The 19,919-nt window shown below is 38.6% G+C and overlaps 3 protein-coding genes across 5 annotated transcripts; all 3 read right to left on the reverse strand.

The window, feature by feature from the left end:
- Window positions 1–772: 772 nt before the first annotated feature.
- On the reverse strand, window positions 773–5,779 carry arl8ba (ADP-ribosylation factor-like 8Ba). Its single transcript, XM_019861149.1, has 7 exons — window positions 5,528–5,779; window positions 3,242–3,322; window positions 3,072–3,145; window positions 1,874–1,967; window positions 1,724–1,791; window positions 1,517–1,587; window positions 773–1,437 (listed from the first exon to the last, which is right to left on the reverse strand). Exons 1-7 carry the CDS (start codon window positions 5,648–5,650, stop codon window positions 1,388–1,390), a joined length of 561 nt encoding a protein of 186 aa, XP_019716708.1. The 5' UTR covers window positions 5,651–5,779; the 3' UTR covers window positions 773–1,387.
- A 2,120-nt stretch (window positions 5,780–7,899) lies between these two features.
- On the reverse strand, window positions 7,900–15,043 carry tnfrsf18 (tumor necrosis factor receptor superfamily, member 18). 3 transcript variants are annotated; one of them, XM_019861146.1, is made up of 8 exons: window positions 14,780–15,038; window positions 14,542–14,676; window positions 14,270–14,401; window positions 12,832–12,919; window positions 12,684–12,754; window positions 11,268–11,360; window positions 8,029–9,277; window positions 7,900–7,925 (listed from the first exon to the last, which is right to left on the reverse strand). In XM_019861146.1, exons 1-7 carry the CDS (start codon window positions 14,913–14,915, stop codon window positions 9,201–9,203), a joined length of 732 nt encoding a protein of 243 aa, XP_019716705.1. In that variant the 5' UTR covers window positions 14,916–15,038; the 3' UTR covers window positions 7,900–7,925; window positions 8,029–9,200. The 3 variants fall into 3 exon arrangements, with proteins under 3 accessions (XP_019716705.1, XP_019716706.1, XP_019716707.1); XM_019861147.1 differs by having other exon boundaries at window positions 12,832–12,913; window positions 14,780–15,033; XM_019861148.1 differs by lacking the exon at window positions 11,268–11,360 and having other exon boundaries at window positions 14,780–15,043.
- Window positions 15,044–15,449: 406 nt separating this feature from the next.
- On the reverse strand, window positions 15,450–19,386 carry LOC109510658 (tumor necrosis factor receptor superfamily member 4). Its single transcript, XM_019861145.1, has 7 exons — window positions 19,182–19,386; window positions 18,969–19,088; window positions 18,690–18,824; window positions 17,306–17,372; window positions 16,947–17,194; window positions 16,775–16,882; window positions 15,450–16,122 (listed from the first exon to the last, which is right to left on the reverse strand). The coding sequence occupies exons 1-7, from the start codon at window positions 19,261–19,263 to the stop codon at window positions 16,043–16,045; spliced, it is 840 nt and encodes a 279-aa protein (XP_019716704.1). The 5' UTR covers window positions 19,264–19,386; the 3' UTR covers window positions 15,450–16,042.
- Between the last annotated feature and the right edge of the window lie 533 nt (window positions 19,387–19,919).

Below are 19,919 nucleotides of genomic sequence, written 5' to 3' on the forward strand. Positions count from 1 at the left end.
AAATAAAAGACTCTCAAATATAGAGCAGTCCCGTTCTTTTGGGCATAATAGTGTCTTTTTAAGAATAGAAGGCATATTATTGGGAATAAAATACTTTTTTAAATTCACTCACAGGTTAAAATGTGACTTTCTTCCATTAAACTTTGATTAAAATATAAAATTGCGACTTTTGCGGAAAAATAACTATTCTCAACAATAAACATCTTTGTTCTTGTAAACATAACTTGTTTATGGGGATACCACTTTATTCTCATAACACTACTGTACAACTTTTGTTCCCCCCCCCAAATTTTAATTTGTCATTGTAATTGTGACTCAGATTATTTTTATTTGTACTATCTATAAAAAAAAAAAATTATATGGGAAAGTACTTACTGAAATATTTGTTCTCCGGGTAATAAGCATTTTGCTTAATATTAAGCTGCATGACACTGACAGTCCATTTTCGAAGCAGCCATTTTTGATCAGATGCAAAAAGGTTTCAATCCTTTATATAGAATAAATGAACCACTTATAAAATTACTTTTTTTTCCTTTTTATCCTTCAAAATAAATATAGTGACCATAGGGTATATTTGATAAACATAAAAAATATCTTTTTGTGGACCACTTTTAGGGGGTTCTAAATGAAAACAAGAAATATGACAAGGCTCTTGGTAATGTGTATGCTCAGTGGGCCAAATTAAAGAAACGAGCATGGCCAAGGGCCAAACTTCTCCTGCCCTCAAATTAGCCATACCACACTTTAACAAGAAAATAAAACAAGAGTTTAGTTCATATATTAAAAAGCAGGCCTTTAATTAATACACTGAAGTGATCTGTGTCTTTAATCCCCCCTGGCACACTTCGCATGCCATGTTGCGCAAGGCACTTTAAATTTCACCACTCTCATGGCGCAAAAACGATTGCTCGGAGGCTTACAACGCAGACTACAGTATACAAAACAACCCTGCAGCAGACGTTGTTTTTGATCATTCAGACTTTAAATAGAATCACATATTCATACGCGCAACTGCTGTTAAAAATCATACAAGCTGGATACTATTCGTACAGACCTGCTTGACTGCATAATTATCACAAATAATATACAAGGAGGGATTAGCAAAAAAAAAAAAAAAAGGCTGCTTTACCATTTAAACCAACACATTATCATAAGTCACATCGTACAAATTTACAGGACAAATAATGCCAATTACATGTCATTCATTTGGTACCAGGATTACATTTTGGGGTAGTGCATTCCCAAAGTTTGTGGGTGATGGTGGTGGTACAAATGGAAAAAGAGAAAAAAGCAGAAGAGTGCATCTGGTGAGTTAAGGACAAAGCCGACGTGGCATGACGGTTACATGGCAAACAGCTGGCATCGACATCTCCCCGCCTCATTGTTTTCAGCTCCTCCGGGACTTTGAGTGCTGAATGAGCCACTGAAGGGTGATGTCTGAATGTACACAGAAAACAAACATTCTAAAGGATTGCATTATTTTGAAAGATGGGACTTTTTTTTTTCCTCAACTCACCAATGTTGTCTTTTTCTTTGCAAGACACAGAGTAGCAGCATATTTCCCTATCTTGAATGGCTGCCAGATTCCTACAAAAGGAAAAGGACTCGTTGGGACAAAAACACGAAAATACATATCCTGCTTAAAAACAAATGTAGAAAACCAGATTTTGTTGGGGCAGACCTTTTTTATAAACTACAGTTGTGCCCTGGAGTGTGGACTTACATTTTCTCAATAAGCTGTTTTTCATCCAAAGCTGTGGGTAAGTCTCTTTTGTTCCCCAGCACTAAAACCTATTGAGACAGACAAGCAACGCTGAGTGGAACAGGTCGTCAGAGTCTAGTATGAGGGGCCGGTGTAAAAAGGAATACTCACGGGGATCCCTTGCAACTGAGGTTTGTCTAATAGATTATGAAGCTCGTTCCTTGACGCCTCCACCTTATCTCGATCTGCTGCATCCACCATGTATCTGGAAATGAGCACCACGGAACAGGACGGTTCATTTCAGCTTCTGAAACCCTCACCTGGTTTCAGAACACCTAACTTGACAAGTTTAGGTCCCTTACACGCAAACAAAAAATTATATACCACCATAGATAGTATAATATGTCTGCCAGGATCATCAAAAAAGATGATTCCGTTAATGGAGTGAATTATGAACACCATTTTAAAAAAGCCATGAATGTTCAACTGGAGCCATCCGGTGAGGCGTTTTTTTTTCTAATTTCATTATTGCATCACACTTTTGTCATTATTACAGATACAACTGAGTGTTTTATTATTGTCTTAATATTCCTTATTTTTGCACGGATATGACAGTTACAAAGTTCCTACACAAAGTCGCTGGCGTCTCCAAAGGGAGACCTGGTCTCCTTTTGGGGGTACGAGTATTCCGCCTGACACCAGCAATTTACTAACTCATAGTCGGAGTGGCATGGCTCACGTAGTACTGTAGCCCTCTCCTAACCTGAATGAAGGTTATAAGATCAGAGAAGAATACCTTTATTTGTCTCACAATGGAGAAATTCACAATTTACAGCAGCAAAATTATGAAAGGCTGTGGGTTGATTCCTCAAAGCAAACCTTCACAGAACCATTACTTTTTGATTTTTTTCAATTAAAGTTTCTAGAGATCCTACTGACACTCAACTCCTTGCACTTCTTCTTTTTGTGTGAAACAAAACAAATAAGTCAAATGTTTACATTTCGGTAATATTGAAATTGGGCATAACTTTATTTCCAGGAGCAAACTTTTGGAAGCTATTTACTTGTTCGGGTTTCCATTTAACTTAAGCCATACCTGCACTTTGTTGGAGTTTTAAAACAAAGCCGTCTATTGTCTAGATTATAACAAACATGCTTCATGGCATTTCAACCAGGACTTAAAGTGGATTTTTTTTTTTTTTTGGTTTTATTTTGAATTTTGACAGCAACAGTTGAATTTTTTACTAAAAATACCGGTCATCGGTCTCCTTGACGACTAAAACAAAACAGACTCTTGAACAGAAGTGCACCATAAAGTGGTGCTGTCTGAATCACAGGGTGACCTCCCTAAGTACAGTACTGCACTTACACAATGGCGTTGACACCCCGACAGTAGCGCTCCCACATGCTCCGAAACCGCGGCTGCCCTCCGATGTCCCAAATCTGCAGAGAAAATGTGTTTGCCATTCTATACGACATCCTCTTGGTAAACAACAAAATATTAATATTTGCAAAAAGCAGGAAGCTGGAAACACAGACCTTGATGGTGACATTTCCTTTGGTGACCTTCCTCATATTGAAGCCAACTGTGGGAATCATGTCTTCGCTGAAATGGCCTGACTGAAAGGAGACATGGATAAATTGGAGACAAATTCTCTACTGACTATGAGTCAAATTAATTAAGTGATCATAACATCTATGTTCGATGGGACTTGTGCTATTACACTGAAAACAAATTATATTAGGTGTTGGAAGTACTTTTATAAATAGCTCTAATTTGTTACTGCTACAGTTTTAAGTGTATCACTCGTGTTGTGAACACAGAAATGGCTCATTCAATTCTTTTGCTCTGCGTGAGCACGACATCTAGTGTTCATACAGACATATTACAACCACACACAAACAGCACATGACTACCACACGTGGTCACCTGACACAAGTAAGTGGAAATGAATGCAGCGGTCTTGTGACTGGAGGAAGTCCCACAAGCACTTGAAGGGTGGAACAGTACCCCAATCTAACCAACCATTTTAGGGTTAAGGTATTTCACATGACTCGCACGAAAAGGTTCTCATCATTATTTAAAAGAAAACTATATATAAACACACACACACACACACACACACACACACATACACACACACACACACACACACACACACACACAGCAGAGGGTAAATTGGGTTTCCCCTTGCAGTATTATAATGAGTATAATAAATTAAATTAACACTACATTACAATAAAACAGGCCCTGACTGTGAAAATGATTGAGCTATCACAAAAATTCCAACAGTGGGAAGTGGATGCATGTCAGCTTCAGCAACAATAAATTGTGCGTGCATCATGTAAAATATACATGAATTAATTAATTGTTTCTCACCTGCCACTTACAACTATTGGTCTTGTTAACATACTACATTTTAAGTGTACAATTATTTTTGCAAAAACATTACAGCGCTTTCTTGTAAAACTGTCAAGTCTTATATAAATAAAATATACATTTTCTTAAAAATATTACTTTTCTCCCATAAGTATTCTCTTAAATTCTGACTTTTTTCTTTGAAAAGTATAAAATGTTGACTTCTTTATCTTAAATTATGATGCGTGTATTGAAAATATTTTTTCTTGAAAATAATTGGCTACTTTCATGAAAGTACATTTTTTTCACAAAAACATCCGAATTTTTCATAAAAATAAAAATTTTCCTGAAAATATCACTTTATTCTTGTATAATGCTGACTTTACTTTTGAAACCATATTTTTTTATCTTAAAATTAAACAAAATACAGGGCCACTCAATAATATAAATGTTTCTTATTGTAATATGACTACAATCTAAAAAAATGAAGCAGGATTTCAAAAAAATGTGAAAAAATATGCAACTATTCTCATTACAAATCTTGAAATTTACTACTCTTAAAATATGACACTTAAGCAAAAATATACTAGACATTCACAAAAATACAACTAATCTTGAATTTAAAGGACTTTTTTCTCAAATTACGACTTTAACAAATGTGAGAAACTAACTTTATTCTAGTAAAATTCCACATTCAAATAATAAAAATATTTTTTCTAAAAAAAAACGTGGATAATTAAAAAAAAAAAAAACATTACTCAAAGCTATGCATTTCCCTCAACAATATACAGTTAATGTCCAAACATTACAAATTAATCTGAAAAATATTTTTTTAACCAAACAACGAAAATATTAAATTTACATCTCATAACATTATGGCTTTGAAAAAAAATATATTTGTTTTTAAGAAGACATAACTATTCTCGTTAGACAACAATCTGGAAAATATAAAATTAGAGAACGATTCCTTGTGAATTGATTTTCTCATAAAATTACGACTTCAAATATCAACAATGACTCAAAAATATGCAAATTGTTAATTGAAAACATAACTTTAATCTCGTAATATAATTATTTTAATCTGGAAAATGTACTACTTGTATTAAAATATATGTACTGCTTTTAATGTACCCACCATGTAGTGCAGAATATACTGTATTGTTTTTTTAATGAAAATTTGTCGTTTTATAATTTTTATAGCACCATAGTCATCTCAAAGCCAAACAGCTTTATGCTGCTAGCCAGCCTAACTCATTCAACTCCTAGCAAGCAATGAGACGTTTTTCTTTGCATATAATTTAATTTTTAATGATGGTAGTACCGCAACGGGGTAATATTATGTGATATTTAACCCGCGGAGTCGAAGATTACAACGACGATTTCTTCCGAGTCATCGTTCTCCCATTATTAGCGTTAATGCTATTAGCATTAGGCTAGTTAGCCGTAGCTCGCAGGTGGAGACTTACGGCGATTACGTTGACGAACGTCGTTTTTCCCGAATACTGGAGGCCCACCAGGGTCAGCTCCATCTCCTCCTTCCAAAAGAGGGACTTGAACCAGTCTAGAAGCCGGTTTATTAACGCCAGCATCTTGGGAAGTCTGTAGTGATTCTCCTCTTCCCTCCCTGTTAGATGTTTGGTTGGGCTTTTCCAGCTCAGGAGTGGAAGAAGGGCGGGGAAATGGGAGGCAGCCAGACCGTCATGTGATCATCCGTCTGGGGCACAGTCAGGGGGTGAGCCAGCGCCGCTGCAGGAGGAGGAAGGAAGCACCAGGGCCAGGCTCACTGCAGCCGCCTTTCAAACAATTTACCACAGCAAAACAATAAATAAATTAAAAAATAAATAAAGAAATAAATAAAAATAATAATAACAATAATAATAATAATAATAAAATAATTCACCCGTTACTACACTACATCACGTTTAACATTACAAAAATGTGAATAAATATATGCATTTTCAGAAAAAGTAGCATTTTTATCAAAGAAAGTATCTTTAACTTCCTTTTCCATCCGTCCATCCATTTTCTGATCCGCTTATCTTGACAAGAGTCGTAAGGTGTGCTGGAGCCTATCCCAGATGTCTTCGGGCAGTAGGCAGGGGACACCCTGAACTGGTTGCCAGCCAATCGCAGGGCACACATAGACAAACAACCATCTTCACTCACACTCACACTGAGGGACAATTTAGAGTGTTCCATTAACCTGTCCTGCTTGTTTTTGGAATGTGGGAGGAAACCAGAGTACCCAGAGAAAGCCCGCGCAGGCACGAGGAGAACATGCAAACTCCACACAGGAAAGCCGGAGCCGGAATTCAACGCTGCACCTCTCTTTGAGGTCGACGTGCTAATCAGTCGACCACCGGGCCGCTCCATTTCCCTTTTTTCTATTTAATTTGTAATTGTCGTTTTAGTTTGGCCTCAGTCTTGGTCTACAGTCTATTAATGTTTCAAATTTGTAACTACTGCAGAGGCAAGTTTTGTTCTACTTTTCATGTATGTTATTCCAATATTTAAATTTTCAGGTAACTCTAGGTACAACCCAAATACTGCATTATTGCTGCTGAAATATTGTAACCATTTACAAGTTACAGTAATGTGTGTAATCGTGAATGAATCTGTTTTCCCGTGCACTGCAATGGAAGGCCACATATTGTCACAATTTTGCTGAATTATGACATAGAAGTATTTCTGATCGACATTACACAAACCCCGCAACACAAAGTTTCTTCGCCTATGACTTGGCAGCTGGACTGGGCAAAGATCTGTTAATTTCAAGGAGCTACATGGAAGCACTAATCATGTCAAATTCCAAAATTCAAGTTGCTGCTCATCCCATTGCAATGCCTTAGTTTCCCACTCTACCTCCCCTCTGCCCCCAGTTGTCATAGAAACAAAATCCTAACTCTGAATTGACCCCACGGTAGAAGTGGCCAGGGGTGGTTGTGGCTCACTTTAAAGAGACCCTTTAAGTCCACAGGTTCTCAAGCATTCTCTATTCCAACTCCAGTGCTCTGAAACACTCTGTCTATGGAAATTAGAGCCACTGTATCAGTAGAAATGTTTGAATCTCAATTTAAGACAGACAGTATTTTTATATTTTTGCATCTAGTTAAACTGCATGTAGGCCTGTTTTACTCCCTCTTCCCCTGTCTCCTCTCCCCTCCTCTCCTGCTCGTAGAGGAGGCGAGGTGACGATGAGTGAATCTGAACCTTCCCATTGGTGATGAAATGAAGAATTCAGCAGAATTCAGTCTGTATTGTAACAATGCTTTAAAATATGTTTTAATAAGTTTGAATGTGATTAGAGCATGTGGGAAGGCTAAAAGTATGTTAAGAAATGCATATTTTTTTATAAAGACTCTTAATATCATCTTTGATCTATCGCAGGTGGGTCTGGAATAAATCCTTGAGATGAAAGGGGATTCACTGTATTTACCATTTCAAAATGGGCCATACAATGGACATTTCTTTTATTTTAAGCTCAGAACGTCAGTGTTATTTGTTTTCCACACATGCCGAGCATGCATCGTCTCAACACAGGAAATCAGGGTGACACAAACACTTCGAGTGTGTGGTTGGGGAACATTTCTCTTTGTATTTTGTCGAAAGTCAAAACAATCCAACCACTTTCGTTGAGCTCTGTCTTGTCCCCATGTGCTGTTGTTTTCTTCATAAATTCCATATTGTATGGTGTTTTGATGATTGTCTTCTACCTGGTTGGTATCACTCGATAAATTCTTACCTCTTGTGAGCACCTTGGCACGACTGCCATGGCATACATTTGTTAAAGGTTAAAGAAGTTGTCAGGGCATGGGTGACAGACGGTTTCTGTTGTTTCTGTGCAGAAGCCCTCCAGATATTGCCCTTTGAATTAGAAATGGATGAAATCAGACTTTTGTGTTCATTTTGAAGGCATCGATTCAGCTGTGAAGAAAATGTTTCAAGTTCTTTTTACAGAACATCTTACCTGGGGGGCACAGTTTGCAGCATCTCCCATTCATAAAAGTTGTCTGTGAATCAGAAAAGATTGTGCCTGCAGCGTATTTAACAATCCAAATGCACAAAGCATAACGAGCTGCTACGGAGCAGTGAAGACAGACTATTATGGACAGCGGTCCACTTATGCGTCAAGTTTTTATGGTGGCTGTGGGAGGGGTCTTAGCTGCCCGCTATATGACAAGAGATTAAGACCAAGTCGTCAGACTGGAAAAGGAAATTTTTTTTTTTTAATCGAATTGAAATGCACAAAGCATAAAGAGCTGAAAAGGAGGGGTGAGGACAGACCATTACACACAACACTCCACTTATGTGTACTTTTTTTGTTTGTTTGTTCAGGACGTATTTTTGTTCCAGCAAAGTTACTGTACACGAAAGAAGCGACATTCTAACCCGACACAGCTGCAGCCCACTAACTGCTGAAGATTTCTTTGAAGCCCAACGAACTCACCCACAAAAAGAATCCCCGCACAGGCTTACTTTTTACACATCTTTATGGTGAGGCAGTTTATTTAAGAAACATTTTTTTTGCATTGTTTGAATTGAATTTATAGTGTCGTGTGTCAGGTGCAGAACAAATTTCACTTACTAACTTTTCCAGTTATTTATAAAACACTGGACTCTGATAATTGGCTCTCCATTTTATGTCCGATAGTTGTATGTCCAAAACATGCATGTACTGTTAGATATTTTCCATTCAACATAAAAGGCAGACACTGAAAATCCCACGCTCATTCCTAATCATGTATGCAACATTTGAATTTCCAAGTCTTTCATTTAGAGAACAGATAAGGGTTAAGGCAGGCTCGTCATAAACTCCTCACATTTACGGAGCGAGGTTACAGTGAAAAAACATGCATGAGTATTAACATTTTGCAAAGCGGAAAAACCACATTTGATGTCACTCAGAGAATTCCCCGAGCCCACACGTTGCTGAAAACACATTAATGACACCGTTATCTATTTTTTTAAAAAGACTCAACAAAAATTTTGAGACTAGTAGAAGAAACTGCAGCAACTTTAATATGCATCCAGTAACAGTTGAGTGAGGTTGGACACAACATGCAGACATCTCAGGTCATTCTCACCATAATATCAAAAAAGAAGGTCATATGAACATGTGCCGTGATACTGTACAGGTGATTAAGGCGCCTTTGAATTCAGGTTGCAGTCAGTGCCATCACCGATTTCTTCAACGGGCCTGCGGGACAGCGAATCGCCTGATAGAAACAACCAGAATAAGGAAATCGTGTTCTGAGCATGAATGTAATTTTTGTTTGGCTTAGAAGCACCTGTAACATTGCTGGGGTTAATAATATAAAGTCTGTTTCTGCTGTCCCTCTCCTTTTTCCACTTTGACACTGAGCCCTTCTCTTCCAAGTTGCTAAGAAAACAGTTTTGTGGACTTTGGGACACAAATTATTAGGCTGTCTTGCAACCAGTGATGCCAGTAACTCGTTAATAAGTAGCGTGTTACTCAGTTTTGGCAGAAATTTTTGGAACGAGTAATCTAACGTGTTAGTATAGCTTATAGAGCAGTTTGATTACAGTTAAGTTCCAAAGACTTAATGCATTATTTCATGACAATCAAAGTGACCAAATTACGTATGTGAATGTAAGGCATGTATCATTTTTTAGGTTATATATTCATTCATTCAGTCATCTTCCAAACTGCTTTACCCTCACTAGGGTCGCAGGGGTGCTGGAGCCGATCCCAGCTGTCTTCGAGCAATAGGCGAGGGACACTTTGAACCGGTTGCCAGCCAATCGCAGGGCACACAGAAACGAACAACCATTCGCGCTCACACTCATACTCACACCTAGGGACAATTTGGAGTGTTCAGTCAGCCTGCCATGCATGTTTTTGGAATGTGGGAGGAAACCGGGGGACCCGTAGAAAACCAACACAAGCACGGGGAGAACATGCAAACTCCACACAGGAAGGCCGGAGCTGGAATTGAACACAGTACCTCTGCACTGTGAAGTCAACGTACGTAACCACTGGACTACCGGGCCACCCTCAGGTTATACAATAACAGTCAATTCATAAAATGGGAAACAGGAGGGGCAAATCATTGAGCGCCACACCAAAATCAACCCCAGTCTGGATATATGCATGATTTGCACACACCAAAAAAAGTAAAGTAACAAATAATAATGTAATGGAGATAAAACTCACCTTTGACTAAATCAACGGGCACACAAAAAAATCTGTTTGATAAACTGATAATAAAGCAGAATGCACCCTTTTCTAAGTGGTTATTTATTTTAGGTTATGCGTCTACTCTCCCACTGCAGTATGGCTACAGACTGCTCTGCCTGTGTGGTGTAACCTCACCTTGTCCTGTTGGAAATCTCCCTTGACTCCTCAAATCACAATGTGGCACTAGCTTCTTTGAAAATTAGCAGCATTGAAGGACCTGTAAGCTTTTGGACACTCAGACTGGATTTCACTTGAAATGGGACATCTTGCCAGTTTGAGTGAAGTTGTGTTTAGACCGAGTACTAATTGTCGATCGTATCAATGGCTGATATTTCATTGGACTTACTTATTATTATCATTGTGATGATGAATTTGTTTTCTTTTTCTGCTTTTTGTTTAGCTTGATGAGTTCTTTGTTTTATGTGCTGCCTGTTTCACTTGATTGCTTGTGCGTTGTTGCCTAATATTAGCTTTATGTATGATTGTACATTTTGTACATTCTGCTTTAAAAAAAAAACATTCTGTAAAATTCAAATAATGAAAAAAATTGGTAAAGATGCTAAAAATCGTTTCAAATGTCAAAATCAGATAAGAAATTAAGAATTGGCCATTTTTTTTAAATCCACAAAGATGTTAAAAAACAGTCAAGATATTCAAAAGTAAAATGTTGAAAAGTGGCATGAGTGTAAAAAAAAATCTATCTCAACAATAAAAATTGGTACTGATGCTCAAAATTGGACAAAACTGTTGAGGTGGTAAAAATGGTTTGAAATGTTAAATGAGGAAAATCAGGAAAGAAGTTAAAATCCGTTTACAAAGTACAATGTCAAAAAAATCAGATGGGATGAAAAAAAAATTTGGTTGAAAACTGTTACATTGTTAAATATCAAGTGTGTGTGTACCCCACTTAATGTGGGAACCAAATCCAAGCTTCTAAATGAACTAACAAATCATATGTTGGATTGGATGGTTGAGCATTTTAACATATCAAATTACCATAAACTTACCCGCTCTACATTTCTTTGTAACAAGAGACAAGGTCACAAGAAGAAGAACCAGCACACCACATCCGATGCCAAGGATCATATAAACATGTCTTTCTGGTGAGGAATCAAGTCATACTTCAGCTGAAAATGCATTTTTGACACCCATTATTGCAAACATCAACACTGTATTAGATGTAAGAGTTGTTATCATGAAGTGAGACCAAGTCAAAACCAAGTTGAACAGAATGTGAGACTGATACTAATCACAATGCACTGCAGCAGGATATCGCGTACGTAACAATTTTGCCAAATTATTCATAAAAGTGTGGCTGATTTATGCAATACCGCCCCACACTGAGTTTCCCCAATTATGACTCAGCAGCTAGGTTGGACAAAGATCTGCCTAATTTCAAGAAGCTACATGGAAGCACAGTCATCCATCCATTTTGTAATCCAATTAGCCTCACGAGGATCGCGGGCGTGCTGGAGCCTATCCCAGCTGTCTTCGGCACGTAGGCGGGTTACACCCTGAACTGGTTGCAATAGCAAGGCACGCATAGACAAACAAACATCCGTGCTCACAGTCACACCTAGGGACAATTTGGAGTGCCCATTCAACCTGCCATACATGTCTCTGGAATGTGGGAGGAAACCTGAGTACCCGGAGAAAACCCACGCAGGCACAAGGAGAACATGCAAACTCCAGACAGGAAGGCTGGAGCCGGAATCGATCGCTGCACTGTGAGGCCGACGTGCTAACCAGTTGACCACCGTGCCGCCCCAAGCACAATCATGTCAACGGCAAAAGGTAAGCAGAGCTGCAGCGTTATCACAGATTAGCGTTTGCTAAAAGAGTTGTCAGTATTAGCTACTGATAACTTCTTTTATCCAGCACATACTTGAATGTTTGGCGAAACTGTCCACACACACTGATGACCAGTGTGATGCAGTCATAAAGTGCTGCCTCCACAAGCGAAAATCCAAATGATGCTTTTACTTCATCTTGATGCGGACGTGTTTTTCTGTTTAAATCTGAACCTGAAACTAAGTTTCTGCTCATCTTGTCACAATGTCCGAGCCCTGCCTCTGGTCATCATACTGTATGTACAAAAGCCGCACTCTGCAATGACCTCGCTGCAGAGGTGGGCAGGGTTGGGTGCTCGCTAATTTGTATGAGACAGGACTGCCCCCTCAAAACTGGCTAGTTTCACCATGCTGGGGAAAAAAAACGTGAAAACAAGTGGCTACAAGTACTCAGTAATTTATAGTCTGAAGTTCAGAAACAACATTTTCAATCCTGAGGTGAAGTACTTTTGTGTCCGTCGTGTTAGTATTGACTTGTCTTTGAGAAAAAAGAAATCAAGAGGCATAAATCTGGCATACAAATGACGCACGCCAAAGTTGTCGAAGACCAAGACTGATTTTGCATTCACATACCATGTCTCCTGCAAACTGCATTATGGGTTTTGTTTCCTGGAAACTGCACCACAAGTCCTTCCTTGCTGCACCTGTTGACCAAGAAACATACTTCTTACTGTCATTCGGTCATGTACAGTATGTTGTTTTAGCTAGTCATTTTTCTTACTGTAGTCGTGGCCTGCAGATATTCATTTTCACGTCCAAATATTCATCATCACGGCATGGCTGGCACTTGTGCTGCTTCGGCCCTACAGCAGATCACAAAGATTTGCGCATTCGATTGTTGTTCAGTGAACCCCCACTTTATCATGGCTCATTTTTCATTCTTTCTGTACCATCGCGGTTGTATTTTTCGGGTTTTGATACTGAAATATAAAAGCAAGTCCAAATTCAACGTTCAGTGGCTTCAGTATGGCACTCACTATATTATGCTGCTACATGCTGAGTAGCATTCCGCTCGAGTGAATGGAGATGCAGTGTAGAAGAAACAAGAAGAAGAGGATAAAGAGGTCCTCTACTAAATTGCACTAACGGTATTTGTTTCCATGGCCCTGAGGGGAAAAAAAAGGTCTGCGAGTAATGTTGTACTCTATGATTTGGTTCAACATTTCGATTTTAGATGCTGCTTCAGTTCATGTTAAAGTAGCAGTTGCTTGTACGTTTAAAATTACAGTGATATCAATGCTAATTTACGCGAGGAAGTTCTCATAATTTTGCATTATATGTTAGCGTTACGCTATCAGATTTTCATTCAACATTTTTGGTGTTTAAATATGAAATGCTTTGATCTTGTGAAATGGACATTTCATTCTATCTAACATTGTATGGCACAGTATTGTGTTAGGGCAGGGGTCACCAACGTGGTGCCCGCGGGCACTAGGTAGCCCGTGAGGACCACACCAATAGCCCGCCAGTGCTCGGATTGTGATTTGCTCGTAGAAATTATGATTTAAAAATGCAAACACTGGCAGTATTGTGATACATCTTTAAGATGATCAGACCCTGAAAATTTAAATAAATCATCAAGTATTAAAAATAACACATTCTAATGTTATTAAATGCAATTTGTACAGATGTTATTTCAGACGTGTATCAATTTGGTAGCCCTTCACATAATCAGTACACATGAAGTAGCTCTCACTCTCAAAAAGGTTGGTGAGCCCTGTGTTAGGGGGTATCGTTAATATTTGTCAACTGTGGACATGTGAAGCCTTTCGAGACCTTTTGTGATGAAGGGCTATATAAATAAATTTGACTTGATTTGTCTTTTGTTTCATTTGCCAATTATACACTAAACATCAACTGGGAGTGATGAATAAATAGCTTGCAGTAAGCACACTTTCACACTTATTTGGAGAACCTCACTGTGATGTCATTGAATAGTCGAGAGAGAATCAGAAGAGCTGCTAAGAATGCATTTTAATAAGCATAAGTATAATTTAATGAATGTGGGAGGGGTATTACTATATATATTTTTTTTATTTCTGTATCCAGTCTCTATACATTGCATTCTTTCACGTTCTGCAGGTGTGTCCGGAATGCGATCCCCAAAATAAATGTTCAAAATGGGCTTTTTCATTTCAAGCACAAATCATCAGTCTTACCTGTCTTCACCGCCTTCTCGCCAACATCACACATATTTTCCACACACTGTGAGCACGCGTCATCCGAACACAAGAAACCAGGGTGACACAAACACTTGGCGTTTGTGGTTGAGGAACATTTCTCTTCATATTCTGTCCAGAGACAATAAATGCAACCACTTCCTGTGAGATGTCTTGTCCCCATGTCCTGTTGTTTTCTTCACAAATCATTCTATTTTGCTTTGTTTATCGTCTTCTACTTGGCTGGCATCATTTTCTGGATAAATTCTTACCTTTGTGGGCACCTTGGCATGACTGACATGGCATACATTTGTTAAAGGCATTATACTGTTGAGAGAAGAAGTTGTCAGGGCATGGGCGACAGACGGTTTCTGTTGTTTTTGTGCAGAAGCCCTCCAGATATTGCCCTTTGAATTAGAAATGAATTAAATCAGACTTTTGTGTTCATTTTGAAGGCATCAATTCACCTGTGGAGAAAATGTTTGAAGTTCTTTTTACAGAACGTCTTACCTGGAGGGCACAGTTTGCAGCATCTCCCATTCATAAAAGTTGTCCGTGAATCAGAACAGATTGTCCCAGCGGTGTATTTAACAATCCAAATGCACAAAGCATAAAGAGCTGCAAAGGAGCAGTGAAGACAGACCATTATGGACAGCGCTTCACTAATGCGTAAAGTTTTTATGGTGGTTGTGGGAGGGGTTTTAGCTGGCCGCTTTCAGGCAAGAGATTAAGACCAAGTTGTCAGAGTGGAAAAGGAAATCGATTTTTTTTTTAAATCAACAAAAAGCCTAAACTCCAAACCACGATCAGTACTTCTGTGAAGAAACACCTTGTAGTAGATCAGTCTGTACAATTTCAAATGCAATTACATATGGGGAAAGTGCCTATATGGATGTAAATGTGCTTTTTGACCCTGTTATGGTCTAGCAGCAAGCAGAGCCTTTTGAAAATAATACACTGTATTTGACAATAAAACATGCAAAATATAATTACAGGTATGTGACAAAATACAGGTATGCCTTAACAGGCATTAGTATAGTATAGTATAATATAGTATAGTATAGTATAGTACAGCACACAGAAGTATGGTATGTATGTTCCAGTATAGCATAATATAGTACAGTATAGTATTGTACAGTATAGTACAACACACTAAAGTAGAGCAATAAAACAGTTTGAGTGTGTGTTTAGTGTTTATTAGGCACGCAGTTTTGTTTCAGCAAAGTTTCTGTACTTGAAAGAAGTGATATTCTAACCCGACACAGCTGCAGCCCACAAACTGCTGAGTATTTCTTTGAAGCCCAACAACTTCAGCCACACAGGAACCCAACCCAGCACATGCTTACTTTTTGCACATCTTTATGGTGAAGCAGTTTATCTGATCTGAATTTTCAAGTCTTTCATTTAGAAAACAGATAAGGGTTAAGGCAGGCTCGTCATAAAATCCTCACATTTACTCCGCGAGGTAATAGTGAAAAAACATGCATGAGCGTTAACATTTTGCAAAGCCGAAAAAACACATTTGATGTCACTCAGAGAATTCCCCCAGCCCACGTTACTGAAAATACATTGATGACAGTCTTATCTATTAAAAAAAAAAAAAAAAAAACTCAACAAAAATTTTGAGAAAAACAGAAGAAACTGCAGCAACTTTAATAGACATAGGAGCAGTTGAGTGAGGTTGGACACAACATGCAGACATCTCAGGTCATTCTCACCATAATATCAAAAAAGAAGGTCATATGAGCTTGTGCTGTCATACTGTACAGGTGATTAAGGCTTCTTTGAATTCAGGTTGCAGTCAGTGCCATCACCGATTTCTTCAACGGGCCTGCGGTACAGCGAATCGCCTGATAGAAATAACCAGAATAAGGAAATAGTTTTCTGAGCATGACTGTGTCTGTGTGCGTGTGCGTGTGTGTGTGTGTGTGTGTGTGTGTGTGTGTGTGTGTGTGTGTGTGTATAAATTGTTGGTGATACTGTGCTTTTCAAGCCCCCCACCCTCCTGCAATAGGTGAATTTATGCAACGTAGGCGTTTACTTTTTATTGCTTTTTAAAAAATATATTTCAAAAATATTTTGTTTAATTTTATTTTATTTTTGGAGGGATTTAAGCCTCTATAAAGCCAATATGAACTCCCCCACACGGTTCCAACCCTTCAAAACAAATCAGCAACACAAATATGGTGTTGCTGATTATAGGCTGCCTTTGTCTGTGTTTTTCTACAAGAAAGTGGGTCAAAATAGCGAGATAGAACTGCAATAGATGATGTTGTGGTTTTTTTCATTCTATAATTATTTTATTGACTCGAGAAAAGTATTCTTGTTTGGTGGAAAACTATTGTAATTTTTGTATTTGTATTTTTAGTATTTTTCAAGGTCACTCGGTCAACACTGCTTGCAAGTAGTGCCATTAACAGTCAAAATAACCCCAGAGAGACAATGCATTGTAATTTGACTTCTTTCACATTATGCACGTTGTATTGTCCAAGAAAATAAATGACATACTTTTCACTGCCATCCGACTCCTCACACAAGTAGTAATCCCTACTTTACAGGCAGCAGCAGTGAGAACAAGCAATGCAACTATTCCAAGGATGACAAAGGCAATACCTGAAGAAGAAATGTACAATCAAGACAAGAAATGTCACTCAGTGTCTTAAATCCAAAAGCATACCAATATGGTGGCTGGTGGAGTTTGAAGGAGGGGTCGGCTGCACTTGGTTCCAAGATGGCACATCATACACTGCCGTGGTGGTGATGGTGGTGGTTGTCTCATGCTGAGTGCTGTCATGACTTTGGTCCCACTCATGCTGCGGTGTGATGACAGAAACGGTGTGGTTTGATGTGGGGGAGTTGTGTGAGTCGGCGTTGCAGATGACGTCAGAGGTGCTGCTTCCTCTGGTGTTCACGCCGGATTTACACCTTATATGGATGAAGAGAGGTGAAGAGAGGTAATTTATTATAATGCTTTTGATGTCGGTGTTGTATTTTATTTATTTGGTTTTTTTTTTTCAAAAGAATACTGCGGCTTACTCCTTCCATTTAATGCAAGGGCTGTTGGGATGTCTGTTGAAGAAGCCATCCTCACATTTTGAGCATTCTGGAAGAAAAAAAAGACACAATACGTCAGGGGTTCTCAAACATTTGGGGTCTGGAACCTCTTACAAGGCAAAGCTCGAAATAAGCAGTTTCTCATCACAGGCTGTGAGACAAAATTGGCATTTTGCGGATCATCAAAAACCATTGATAAGCAAAACTAAGAATCAACCACCAAGATGGTTCCCTAGGCTGGACGCACTTGCGTTCAAATGGAACAACACACCAGGTCGAGGCTCAGTTAGCTCAATGCTCCTTCTGCGGCACCAGCTATTTAGCAACGAGGTTTGGCTGGCTACTGATGCGGCTATACAAGTTGCGGAGTCACTTGTCAGTCAGTAATCATCCTCCTTAAGGGCGGTAAATAAGATACACTTCTAACAAGTATCATTCTCATGAAGGGATGATGAGGAATAACAGTGAAGCCATCCTAATTCCTAAACTAACTGATGCCATTTAGTGTGTGCTTAATCGAGCACACTGCCACAGCTGCATGACTAGAAGATGGATGGGTATTTTTTAACTCACCCCGCTAGTCGGGGCATAGCTGTTGGGCAGGGTCACAGACAGAGGGGAACGACTGGGGTGGAAGGCAGTCTCCAATTGTCCACTTCATAGCGGTGATCTGTGATCACCCTGACCAACTTAACATCATTTGCAAGTGGAAATCTTCTTGAAGTTCCTTATCAGCATTCTTTGCAAACGTTAAATCTCCTGCATGGACTCCAGCTAAGCGTTGCTGCTCTGAATTTCAAGGGAATGAGAGGAACCACTTCTATTGGCTGGGAAGCAAGTCGCCTGTGTTCACGCCCACAACGGCGTAAACATTTCGAACTCCGGTCATCTGCAAATATACTGTACTGAAAGAAAGAAAATTCCGTCCATCCCCACAGTGAGACCACACCTTGAACTAGACTTGCGCTGGGCACAAAAATAGGGCCCAAGGTGTCCCTCAGGAAATGATCCAATTTCACCAACTCAGAATTCTTTACAAGAAATAATGTATCTTTCGATATGTATCCACGCTAGCGAGGTATGGTGACAGGCGGAACAATTAAATGCTTTTCCACTTGATTGCAGATGGTACAGCTACAGTCAAGGCAGCTGTGTCCCTAATTGTTGCCAAATGCAATAGAACAAATGCTTTACATTCCATAAAACAGGCTCACTGACCAACTAAAATTGTGAGTACATTTGAGACAAAGTCATAATTATTTCGACATTTTGGTGATCTTTTTATTTGGTGTTTTTTTTTGTTAGATCAGTCAACATTAATACTCCTGTAAGGTTGCATTTGGTCATGCTTTGCTTCCGCCTTTACCTCCATAGTGTAGCCCGAATCCAATGCCGCATTCGCAAGTAGCAGAATCAGGTTCCACCGGAACAAATCCTTTACGGCACTGACATTTCGTATCCGTCTTCTTTGTGCATTTCTCTGTCACCTCACTTCCCGACTCTGAGACAAAAACATTATTTCGCTTCAATTCAGGTGGAAATTTGAAAAACACATATTTCAATGAAAGATAAAAGGATTAGAAAATGGATGGATGCATATTTCAATGAGAGTCCATGTCAAGAAAGCACTCACAATGTGACATACCTTCATTACACTTTGTGCACGCTTTGCACTGTTTGGAATAATTCTTTGTAGGCTGGTGGTATCCTTCAGGACAAGCGGCACAGTATTTTTGACTTCCACCATGCATTTTAATCAGTTTGCCTTCAGTTTGGATTAGAAGAAAACAACAGTCATCATGTCTCGTATGAGTAACAAAAAGTAACATGAGAAAGCTTGACTAAAATATAAATTTACCTTCTGGACAAGAGAATGTATCCGAATCAGCAAGGAATTTGTTAAAAGTCAGACTCAGGAGGAGCACTCTGAGAAGAACCATGTTTTGTATTTGCTTGATATCACAAAGAAATAAGCTCCGTGAGAGGGAATCACCGTTATGAATTACTTATGTGAGCCACATGTCTCTCACTTCATGAATATCACTTCCTGTATGACACCGACGCATTGCGTTATGTGGGTTATGAGAGATAAACAGAAATTAAGTTCTATGAATTAAACTTGATTAATATCAAAAATATACATATTTTTGACTTGTGTATGATTTTAATACAATTCATGCCATTCGTTTTTGAATGAAAAAGATGGACACAATTAACGACATGGGTGAAGTGATTGATTGAGTTTAATTAAATTAAAACAATTAATACCAATTTGTTTGTTTGTTTGATTATTTTATCACATATATTTTACAAATAATAAATGATAGCAATACAATAAATGAACCTCGAAAAAACAAAATAGTAATTCATATTTCACATCTGTAAAGGCACCAACTCAGATTGGAAAAAACATATACATACATTCATTTGAGAAATTTAATCATGTTTTAACCTTTGTCTGTTTTTCATCTTCATCTATCTGCAGCAAAGGAACGGAAATTATGCTACCATTTCTGCCGGTAAGAAGATGACACGGTACTTTGCATGTGGGCCGATGGAAACCACCACGCACTCTTGATTAATCTTTGCAAGATTG

This window comes from Hippocampus comes, unplaced genomic scaffold (assembly GCF_001891065.2).
Source record: "Hippocampus comes isolate QL1 unplaced genomic scaffold, H_comes_QL1_v1.1 scaffold40, whole genome shotgun sequence".
Taxonomy (NCBI): domain Eukaryota; kingdom Metazoa; phylum Chordata; class Actinopteri; order Syngnathiformes; family Syngnathidae; genus Hippocampus; species Hippocampus comes.